The sequence below is a fragment of the Equus asinus genome, chromosome 20, assembly GCF_041296235.1.
Source record: "Equus asinus isolate D_3611 breed Donkey chromosome 20, EquAss-T2T_v2, whole genome shotgun sequence".
Classification (NCBI taxonomy): domain Eukaryota; kingdom Metazoa; phylum Chordata; class Mammalia; order Perissodactyla; family Equidae; genus Equus; species Equus asinus.
In genome coordinates this window covers 21,620,154-21,631,887 of record NC_091809.1, presented here as the reverse complement: position 1 = coordinate 21,631,887, position 11,734 = coordinate 21,620,154, and the positions used below count along the sequence as shown (strand labels likewise).

The following is an 11,734-nucleotide window of genomic DNA, read 5'->3' as shown; positions in this document are numbered from 1 at the left end:
AAGTAAACAGTAAAGACCACGCCCTGCACTCGAAGTCTAGTCTCGCCACCCCACCCTCCCCGCCCGTCACCGCCCCAGCCATGCCTTCCTGGCTTGATTCTCGTCCCGCCCTTAACCCCGCCCTTGATCGGCCTTACCTCCGTTAGCCACGCCCCCGTCTTCGTCACCGCCATGGCCACGCCCACGAGCCTCGTCCCCCACCTCCAGCCACGCCTTCCGGGACTGGTCCTCGCCCCAAGCCCCGCCCCCCGAGCCTCGTCTCCGCCCATAACCCCGCCTTCAGCCTCCAGCCACGCCTTCCGGGATTGGTCCTCGTCCCAAGCCCCGCCCTCGGAGCCTCGTCCCCGCCCTAAGCCCCGCCTCCAGCCCTCGTCCCCGCCCAGCCACGCCTTCCGGGCTTAGTCCCCGCCCGCGGCCCCGTCCTCAACGCAGTGTTCCAATCCCGGGACACAGCCGTCTCTGCAGCCGGGGTACAGCAACGTCCCCGTGAGAGGAAAGCAAGACAGCCTCCGCCGGCTCCCGCGCTGCCGAGCCCCACTTCCCCACTTCCCGGGAGCCCCAGGTCGATCCCCGCGTCCCCTTCGCCGGAAACGGAAATGCGTGTCGGTGGGATCATGGCGACGTTTGCCGACCTGCCGGACTCGGTCCTGCTGGAGATCTTCTCTTACCTCCCGGTCCGGGACCGGATCCGCGTCTCCAGGTGGGGAAGGGCCGGGCGGGGGGCGCAGCCGGAGCTGCGGACCTGGTCCCCGCGGGGCCGGGGTCGTTCTAACCGCGGTCCCCTCCCCCAGGGTCTGTCACCGCTGGAAGAGGCTGGTGGACGACCGGTGGCTGTGGCGACACGTCGACCTGACCCTGTACACGGTACGTGGGGCCGGCCTGGGCCGCGGCCGGGTGGCCCTAAATCGAGGACCACCCCTCTCACGCTGGACTTGGAGCTGGCAGTCCCGGGTGCGTCCCGGCCGCGTCGCTTACCTGCTCCTCCGCCACCTCCCGGCCTCAGTTTCCCCGTCTTCGAAATGGGGCAACCGAGATTCTGCAGGGAGTGGGCGTTGGTAGTGTCTGGCCTGTAGTCAGCATAGACGAATGCTGGTTTATGATTACATTACCACATATTATTATTATTGGTGAATTTTCGTGCAGAAATCATTTTCCATAGTCAATTTATTTCCAGAATGAATTTCCTGAGTAGTGCAACCGAGCCATTTCTCCTTTCTCCCGGTCGCATTTTATTGTTCTTGTTTTTATTCTTAACTATTTCAAATATATAGAAATGTATAGAGGATAACGTGGTTTCAGATAACAACGGTGTCCTCACCACCTTGATTAACCTATTTTAACCTTTGCCCTTATTTGCTGCAGATCGTGTGAAACACACATGCAAATGTTATGTATACATATATGCGTATGCAATTTGTAGATATCTTTGTTGCACTTTTTGAAACCCTCCTCAGAGGCAACCACTATTAGAAAGTGGGTTTGTGTCCTTTCTTTTACATTTTTATTTCCTTCCTATGTGAGTGCCCTATATAAGCAATATACGGTATTGTTAACGTGTTTCTAAAGTTTAGATAATGCTTTTCTATTTATTTATTTAATTTTTTTTAAAGATTTTATTTTTTCCTTTTTCTCCCCAAAGGCCCCTCCACCCCCGTACATAGTTGTATATTCTTCGTTGTGGGTCCTTCTAGTTGTGGCATGTGGGACGCTGCCTCAACGTGGTTTGATGAGCAGTGCTATGTCTGCGCCCAGGATTCGAACCAGCGAAACACTGGGCCGCCTGCCGCGGAGCGCGCGAACTTAACCACTCGGCCACGGGGCCAGCCCTGCTTTTCTACTATTTAGATAATTAAATGCTATTTTACTTACAGATCTATCTACAACCAGCTTCCTTCCCACAACGTCGCTTTTGAGGTTTATTCTAATTGGCGCTTGTAAATCTAGGTCTGTCTTTCTAACTGCTGTTAAATTAATGTGCCACCATGTGTTTCTCTGTTTTCCTGACAGACATTTAGGTTATTTCCAACTTTTTACGATTACAGTGTTATGAGGGAGTGTCTCAAACTTTACTGTGCATATGAATGTGTGGGGATCTTGTTAAAATGCACGTTCTGATTCAGCAGCCTCGAGTGGGGCCCCGGACTCTGGATTCTAACCTCCCAGGTGTCACGCACGCTGCTGGTTCTTGTTCCATGAGAATATGCTGTGTGTGTCTTGTGTCCGAGTACGAGTTACTTGGAAGCCTAGAAGTGTGATTTCTGAGGGTAGAGTCATTTATACTTTATCATCTTCCGTTCCTTATCTGCCATTCCAAAATCAAAAAGCCTGCAAAGTGAGTGTTTTTTTGGTAAGCTTGGCACAGATTCACTTGGTGGCAAAACCTGACCTGAGCTCATGTGAGGCTGTCAATGTCCTTTTCCTTATCCCACTTAGAATAAATCGTCTTATGTTAGACTGAAAAATATTAGTCCAATAATGAGGTGCTGCCCTAGACCCCACTGATGGTATTATGTGTGGTGTCTGCACCATATGAATTCTGAATTCTGAACGCCCTCTGTCCCAAGGATTTTGGATAAGGAATTGCAGCCATGTATAGAAATGATTTTTATTGAGATTCACTTTTAAAGAATGATTTTTTCCTGTATTAGTTGTTTTTTCCCACCATTTTATTATGAAAAATTCCAAACATACACAAAAGTTGAAAGGATAGAACAGAGAACACCAAGACACCTACCATAACTACATTTGTCTTCTGTCCTGTTGATCCATCCCGCCATCCCTCTTTCCATCCATCAATCCATCTAATTAAATTAGTTAATTTTTTTTTGCTGAGGAAGATTTGCCCTAAGCCAACATCTGTTGCCAGTCTTCCCCTTTTTTAAATTTTTATGTGAGCTGCGACCACAGCATGGCCTCTGACAGAGGAGTGGTATGGGTCCACCCCAGGAACTGAACCTGGGCCCAAGAAGCAGAACGCAGTAAAATTAACCACCAGGCCACCAGGGCCAGCCCGATCCATTTTATTTTTTTTTCATTTATTTGTTTTTTTCCTAAGCTTGGCACCTGAACTAACATCTGTTGCCAATCTTTTCTTTCTTCTTCTTCTCTCCAAAGCCCCCCGGTACATAGTTGTGTATTTTTAGTTATGGGTCCTTCTAGTTGTGGCATGTGGGACGCCGCCTCAGTGTGGCCTGATGAGCAGTGCCAGGTCCGTGCCCAGGATCCAAGCTGGCGAAACTCTGGCCCACAGAAGCAAAGTGCATGAACTTAACCACTCGGCCAGGGGGCTGGCCCCTTCCATTTTATTTTTTAAGTGCACTTCCAAATAAGTTGCAGACATGAATCCACTTCATCCGTAAACCCTTTAGCAGACGTGATAGGGATTAACTGGAACATTTGTTTTACAGTTCTCTTTTTGAGATAAAATTTACATACTAGTGAAAGTTAATTTTAAAAAATCACACGAATCACGAATAATTCTCCTTGTAAAAACGTTGAAATATTGCCACAGATGAAGCTAAGAGCCTTTGACAGCCGTCCTCTGGTGTCCGCATCCTTTCCCCTGAGGAGCCACTCTGAGTGGAATGTTTCCTTCCATCTGTCTTATCTGCGTTGACGCCCTTGCGTCTGTGTAGGGAAGAAACACCAGTGGTGACAGGGCAGGATTCGGCTTTGGAGTCAGGCTGTGTGGACACTTACCTCGTCCTCTTGCAGCAAGATTCTGGCCAAGATGTGTTCCCTGGGGTGGCTGCCGCACGACCAGGCAGTTCCGTGCTCAGTGCCGAGCACTGTACGTACCAAACAGCGGATACTCAATGAGTGTTGACCATTGTGATGGGAATATTGTACCCACATAAAATAAATGGTGTTGGGGCCAGCCTGGTGGCATAGTGGTTAAGTTCGTGTGTTCCACTTCGACCGCCTGGGGTTCATGGGTTCAGATCCGGGGCACAGACTTACGTACCGCTCATCAAGCCATGCCTTGGCAGCGTCCTACATACAAAGTAGAGGAAGACTGGCAACTGAGGCTAGCTCAGGGCCAATCTTCCTTACCAAAAAAAAATATATATATATAGTTTTTTTCTTTTATCTATAAAGCATCATTTTGCCACTCTTTCCCACAGGTCTTGAGGAATTACCCATGTTCGTATCTCTACATCTGCTTTGTTCTTAAATCCTACATAGGTAGCTATTATGTTACCAATGCACGTTTTAGTTTTTTTCCTAGATTTTGCTGTTAAAACAGTGCTGTCAGAAACCAGTGTTTCTCTAGGGTGAATTCCAAAAAAGAGGTATTACTAGGTTGGGCAGTGTGTGCATTCAAACAAACTAAAGAATTAGTTTTTAAAAATAATAATAGATACACAGGATTCAAAATATGCAATATCGTAAAATGTGAAAAAAAGGTCTCCCCCTAATTCTGTCACCCAAGTCACCCCATTCTTTCCCCCAGAGGCAGCAAATGCTCCCATTTTCCTTTGAGTCCTTCTAGAGATACTCTCTGCATGCAAAAACACAAACATCTCTATTCTTCAGAAACAAAGCAGGTGGTAGTGGTGTCCGCATTTTACGCTTCCGTAGAAATCACCAGATTGTGTCTGAGGTAGCCAGACCAATTCCCACCAGCAGGGCTGGAGATCTGCTTCTCCAAATCTTGGCCAACATTTGATATTACAAAACTTCAAGAGTTTTCTCATTTGTTGTTTGCAAGTAAAAGTTGGTTTACCCATTGGCTTTGTGCCCATTTAATTTTATTATTTTTTTGGTGAGGAAGATTGGCCCTGAGCTAACATCTATCCAGTCTTCCTCCGGTTTTTGTATGTGGGACACCACCACAGCGTGGCCTGATGAGTGGTGTGTAGGTCTGCCCTCGGTATCCAAACCCATGAACCCCAGGCCGCCAAAGCAGAGTGCATGAACTCAACCACTGTGCCACCGGGCCAGCCCCTGTGTCCATTTTAAATTTAGCCTCCGTGGCTTCTAGCCTTGTGAATTACCTTTTAGTGGCCAATATTTCTAGTAAGTTCCTTTCCCTGGCCCCAAACTTGCAGATCTAAATTTGGGCAGGAAGATTTGATTATTCTGTCAAAAGCAGTCCACAAATTTCATGCTATGCAGTTCCTTTTTAATTTCTTTTTCCTTCCTTCTTTTCTTTTTTGCTTAAGGAAGATCAGCTCTGAGCTAACACCTGTGCCAGTTTCCCTCTGTTATGTATGTGGGTCACTGCCACAATGTGGCTTGACGTGTGTAGGTCCACACCCGGGCTCCAAACCCGTGAACCTGGGCTCCCAAAGCACAGTGTGCTGGACTTAACCACTATGCCACATGGCTGGCCCCATTCTTTCTTTTTTCTTAAAGGTAAAATAGACATATAGTGAAACATACAGTGCTATCAGCTAGTTAACTGTATTTTGTTTGTTTGTTTTCCAGCAAGTCAAACTTCCAGGGTTAATTTTTTTCAGCTTTTTGCTATTAACAGGCTGTGATTTTTTCTTTTGTTTTCAACCTGGATCTGATTTGCCCTGGACCAACGGCAGCTTTAGCCTTTGTCATTTTCCTTTTGTGTTACTGCCGCCACTGGTGGTGATTAAGAAAGTGATACAAATACCAGTGGGTCACTTTGCTTTCTTCTTATTCCAGAAGATAATGAGAATCCACTCTGTGGCTAAGACAGCTCTGTTATGATCTTCTCTTTCCCCCATTGTTTTTGTTCAAAGCTAGAAATCAAAGTGACGGGGTTAAAACGTCTTGTTGCTCCTGGCCAGGTGTCTGGCCTGGCGAGGCTGGCAGTGGACAGAAGGGCAGAATTTCAAGGCAGTGCCAGACCCCCAGCTGGAGTTTATCGTGTCCAGGCAGGCAGGGACCCTGAAAGATGGCCCTGTATCTGCACCTCACACCCCGTCACCCATCTCTGCCTCTTACAGATGCGGCCTAAAGTCATGTGGCACCTCCTTCGCCGGTACATGGCGTCCCGGCTCCATTCCCTGCGGATGGGCGGCTACCTGTTCTCCGGCTCCCAGGCCCCGCAGCTGTCCCCCGCTCTGATGAGGGCCCTGGGCCAGAAGTGCCCCAACCTCAGGCGCCTCTGCCTGCATGTGGCCAACCTGAGCATGGTGCCCATCACCAGCCTGCCCTGCACCCTGAGGACCCTGGAGCTGCACAGCTGTGAGATCTCCATGGCCTGGCTCCTCAAGGAGCAGGACCCCACGGTGCTGCCCCTGCTTGAGTGCATCGTGCTGGACCGCGTACCCGCCTTCCGCGACGAGCACCTGCAGGGCCTCACGCGCTTCCGTGCCCTGCGCTCACTCGTGCTGGGCGGCACCTACCGGGTGACCGAGACGGGGCTGGATGCCGGCCTGCAGGAGCTGAGCTACCTGCAGAGGCTGGAGGTGCTGGGTTGCACGCTCTCGGCGGACAGCACCCTCCTGGCCATCAGCCGCCACCTCCGCGACGTGCGCAAGATCCGGCTGACGGTCAGGGGCCTCTCTGCCCCCGGCCTGTCCGTCCTGGAGGGCATGCCGGCCCTGGAGAGTTTGTGCCTGCTGGGCCCTCTCGTCACCCCGGAAATGCCCTCCCCTGCCGAAATCCTCTCCTCCTGCCTCGCCATGCCCAAGCTCAGGGTGCTCGAGCTGCAGGGCCTCGGCTGGGAGGGTCAGGAGGCCGAGAGGATCCTGTGTAAGGGGCTGCCCCACTGTATGGTCATTGTCAGGGCATGCCCCAAAGAGTCCATGGACTGGTGGATGTGACCTCACCTCCCGTCCCTGGGACCATCAGCTTTCATGAATGAGCCCCAGCCCCTCTGTGCAGGCCTTGTCGAGGGCGCATAACCAAGCTGGGGAGGCCTGAAGGCCACTGGGAGGGAGAACCAAGGCCTTGGGGCCTCCAGACCAGTGGTATTATTGTTTGCAGGCTGTGTGACCTCTGTGACATCAGCCAGCCCCTTGGAAGCCCGGGCCCCGCATCTAGAAGTGGGGAAGACCATAGCTACCTCATGGTTATGCTGCAAAGCCTTACTCTCTTCCAGCCCCGGGCCCCAAAAATCCTCAATGAAGGGTCGTTCTCAGGGTCATTCACAGGGGCAGGATGGATGCAGAAAGGTGGAGTAAGGAGTTCGAGGGACCTGAGGTGCCAGGCCCCTCGGGAATCCTGGAAGGAGTGTCTATGCCTATGCACCCACACAGCCACACACCCCTGACATACCTATGTGCACCTGGGAGACACGAAGAGAAAGGACAGATGTGACTCACGCTTTGATGATCAAAACTTTAATAAAGGTTCTAAATTATATGTTCTGTATTTTGTATTCTGTATTTTCCAAGTTTTCTACCATATATATTATTTTGCTATTAAATGATTTCTTTTCAACAAAGTGCTTTCATTTATTCATTCAACAAACCTTTCTTTCGTTTTCTTTTCTTCTCAAAGTCTGCCAGTACATAGTTGGATATTCTAGTTGTAGGTCCGTCCGGTTGTGCTATGTGGGATGCCACCTCAGCGTGGCTTGAGCAATGCTATGTCCACACCCAGGATCCAAACCAGTGAAACCCTGGGCCACCAAAGTGGAGCGTGTGAACTTAACCACTTGGCCACCAGGCTGGCCCCCTTGACAAACATTTCTTAAGCGCCCACTATTTTGCAGGCACTCTTCTGGGCACTGGGCCAGAACAGTGAAAAAACAGAAAAGATCTGAGAAGAAGGCAGGTGAGCACACCCATGGATAGCTGTGGGGACTCAGGCAATGAACCAGGGTCACATGATGGAGGTGTGGACATCTGGAGGGGTGGGCAGGGAGGGCTCTCTGACCCGAGACCTGAGAGGTGATGAGGAACCAGCCCTGGGAAGCGCTGGGGAAAATAGAAAAAGCAAAGACTGAGATGGGAATAAGCTTGGCATTTTCCAGGAATGGGAAGAATAGTCCATGTGGCCGAGGAAACAAAGGATGAGCAATAGAAAGTGAAGTTAGACGATGGGGCAAGGTTGGATGGGGCCTCACGGGTGGCTCAGGTTTTAGGGGTTCAGTAGGAAGCAAATCCTCTTCCTGTCTTTTGAGTCTGAACCACTTGAAAGATGCAGGTGGCAGACTGATAGTGATCATGGGCGCCCACCCGTGAGATGAGCATTACTTCTGAGCTGGGCTGGGTAGGAGGGTGGGTGTGGCTCACCACCCGCCCGCCAGCCCAGGGCGCCTGCTCTGTGGTGGGCAGAGTGGGGGGAGAGAAAAGGGGCTGAGAACAGCATCCTTGGTTCCTTATTCCAAGCTCACCCATCAGAGAGGACCAGATGTTTCTCCCATGCTTTTCCCGATGCACCGTGGAGTGGAAATTCCTTCCCCACCTGGCTACATGAGGACTGGGGTATGAGTCCCTGCTCCCACCCCCTGATGTGGCTGTGGTTAGGGTCTACTTGCCCCACGCTGTGACCAAAACTGGCAGCTCCAGCCCTGGACACCTGGGGAACTGGGTCGATCCAGGCTGGAGCGTGGGGACTGGAGTAGTCTCAGGAAGGGACATGAGATCTGTTTTGCTAGTGGAGGGTGTCTGGAGATGTGTGGTCTGTTGTAGGGAGTATGATGGAGGGGTCAACAGCAGCCCTGTGCTGGGCCCTGCAGGTGGGCTGCTGATGCCCCACCTGGAGCAGTTCCCCAGGGGACAAATCTTCCTTCCTTTCTCCTCTCTGCCTTTCCAGGAGGAACGGAGCAGCAGACATGAAGCTAGGGGCAGTGGTAAATGTGGTTAACGTAACTGTTAACAGCCGGCTCCAGCAGGTGGAGGGGAAGACCTAATTTGTATTGTTCGCAGCATTTGCCAATTTCTGTGGTTTAAATTCTCTCACCGTGGCTGGTTTCAAGCTACCGACCGTTTAACAACTCTTTCACAAAATTCCCAAAAGTTTTGTGATTGGCTCTCCCGAGCTGGCACGAGCTGGCTGCAGCACGCCACCGGCGGGAGGTGCCTTTCTCCCAGGTGCACCCAGTGGAGGGCTCACTCTGACTTAGTGATTCCTTCCCTGGGTTTAGCTCTGAGGGGTGTTGGGGTTATAGGACCCCAGACACAGCTGCCATCAGACACAGGGGCATCTTGGGATCTCCCCGCCCCTGACCATTGCCTTCTCCCAGATAAGGGGCTGGAGGCTTAAGGCTGCCCTCTGTTTTAAAATGTACCTGGGATTTGTTTTTAATCAGGTATGGAAAGGCGACAGACATGGAGACAACTGTCTTTGAAAGAAGAGTTTACTGCTTAAAATTCCCAAGAAGAGGGGGCATGCCATACCACACAGGGCCACACGGGGGAGCATCAGGACTGATCAGAAGGAGTGAGGGGAACTCATGGGCTAGAGTCTTTATTAGGGTTTTTGGGAAGGAATGGACCAGACAGGGTAGACAAGCTGAGGAAGCTTAGGATTGCATAGTTTGAATAATTTTAGTGGGCTCTAGGCTATAGTGGTGGTCCCTAGCTGTCTGTTACCTGGTCCTGGTGATTTAGGGCAGAGGGAATATTGGTTTAGTGTGGGAGAGTAAGATAAGGGAGGGGGTTGAATTGGTTGGTTTGCATTTGAAAGGCATGCTTAAAGCAAGTGTTTCCTATCTCTAGGAATTACCTAACCCTCAGAGGGGCGGTCCTTCCCCAGGTTTGCAAGGCCCTAAGATGTCAGAGCATCATAAAATACAGAAAATAAAAAACACGAACCATACACCCTCCAATGAAGGTGAAATCACAATAGGTGACATCTATTGAGTATTTATTACATGTCAGGTGCTTTGCTCAGACCTTCAAGCATGAACTCCTACCAGCAGCCCAATGAGGAAGGTACAGAGGAGGAAACTGAGGCACAGAGAAGTGAAATTGCCCAAAGTCATGCAACCAGAAAAGTAGCAGAAACTGAGTAATCTTATTCCACAACCTTCACCATCATGGGAAGCTGCCTTGCTGACATGTGACAATAGCTGAAAGGATGGCCTGATAATTGTGTTCCATCAGGGGACAAAGACCAGATATATAAAATTTTTATAGCTTTATTGAGGTATTACTGACATAAATAAATGGCACATATTTAAGTGCAGGATTTCATGAGTTTTGACATATGTGTACACTTGTAAAACTGTTATTGAACCTCTTAATTCTCAAGTTCATGTGCCTGATGATCAGTAAGCCAAACACTGAGATGTCGGTTCTTGGAGATGAATGAAGCTTTATTCAAATTGGCCAAAATGAGAAGGTGGGAGCATAGGTTCTTTCAAATCCGCCTTAACAAGAGAAGAAGCCAGGGGTTTTAGAGAGCTAATGGGTGTGGCAGGAGGAGTTTCAGAGAAACAAAGGGGTAATGGTATTTCTTTCACTCCCAATAAGCCCCTGGGCAATCTGACTTCTGGGCATCGACAGCAGCTGGGGGCTGGTTATCTGGTGATCCCTGAAGGCGTTCTCTTTATTCTGTCAAACAAGCTCATCAATCCTGTGACCCTTGAGTCACCCCTCAGGTTAAACAGGAAAATGGAAAATTGACTGCATTAACTTCTTTACGTAACAAGGTCAAAGGTAATCATATTGAATATTTACAGTAACCTTTAGGTAGTAGACTTCAAAACCATCACCACAATCAAGATAACAAACCTTTCCATCACCCCCAAACGTTTCCTCATGGCCCCTGGTAGCCCTCCCTGCCTCCTCCCATCCCTGGGCAAACACTGATCTGCCTTCTGTCACTATAGATTATTTTTCTTTCCCTAGAATTTTAGGTAAACGGAATCAGATAGTATGTACTTTGTGTTTCGAGGGGAGAGGGGTCTTGTTTCTCTCACTGAGCATAATGATTTTAAGATTCATCCAGGTCACTTTAGGAATTAACAGTTTGTCTCGAGTATTATTCCATCATATGGCTGTAGCACAACTTGTTATCCATATATCAGTTGATGGATATTTGTGTTTAAACATATGTCTGTTAAAAATAATTTTTCCTGATGTCGAAAATAATACACACTTGTAAAGAATTTTTACATTACAGAAAGTGAATCTCTTTCTAATCTCAGGCCCCAGAGGGAATCATTGTGAAAAGTTCGGTGTATAATCTTCTAGAACTTTCCTTGTCTACAACTGGGACTTCAGAGAAATATCAATTGATGACATCTCTTAATTTCCTTCCTGAGTTTGAGACCAGTCACAGGAATCAGAGATGAGAACATCAGCTTCATGATTGATGAAAGCAGGGCTGGAGCCTACGTCTTCACTCTGCAGCCCTGGTGGGCTTTCTGATATTTCACCCCCAAGTCTGCCAAACCTACTCGGGCATGGCACAGCTGGTCAACCACAAGTTTCCCCTGGATGCATGGCCCCAGCCTGATCCAAATACCCGTTCTCTGGGGTCCAGCCAACTCTCAAAAGGAGAGAGAAGGGTGTGAGCCAAAGAAGCCCTGTTTCTTCTTCTAAACCCACTAGTCAGATAAAGTGTGTGGGTGTGTATGTGCAGATTGAGGTCAGGACTGTCACTTCAGCTGAAATTCCCCCTACTTGGACACAGGGAGCTGGAGGAATGGAATTCCCTCCCTAACCCAGACTAAAATAGATGCATACCTGTTTTGTGTCAGTCTCGGCCCACAGATAGCGATGCTATTGGCTAGGAATGCCTGAGGCACTCATCTGGGCCCCTACTATTCATGGCGAGTCCTCACAGACATTTCCCCAACCAGAGCCAATGTTGTGGCTGGACTGGTTCTTGTGATTCTTATTATGACTGCAAGACG

At 49.3% G+C, this 11,734-nt stretch overlaps 1 protein-coding gene across 2 annotated transcripts; it reads left to right on the top strand.

Moving 5' to 3' along the window:
• Window positions 1-382: 382 nt before the first annotated feature.
• FBXL12 (F-box and leucine rich repeat protein 12) lies at window positions 383-7,369 on the top strand. Of its 2 annotated transcripts, XM_014846036.3 has the most exons (3): window positions 383-700; window positions 792-864; window positions 5,925-7,369. In XM_014846036.3, the coding sequence occupies exons 1-3, from the start codon at window positions 597-599 to the stop codon at window positions 6,744-6,746; spliced, it is 999 nt and encodes a 332-aa protein (XP_014701522.1). In that variant the 5' UTR covers window positions 383-596; the 3' UTR covers window positions 6,747-7,369. The 2 variants fall into 2 exon arrangements, with proteins under 2 accessions (XP_014701522.1, XP_014701531.1); XM_014846045.3 differs by lacking the exon at window positions 792-864 and having other exon boundaries at window positions 497-700.
• The last annotated feature ends 4,365 nt before the right edge of the window (window positions 7,370-11,734 follow it).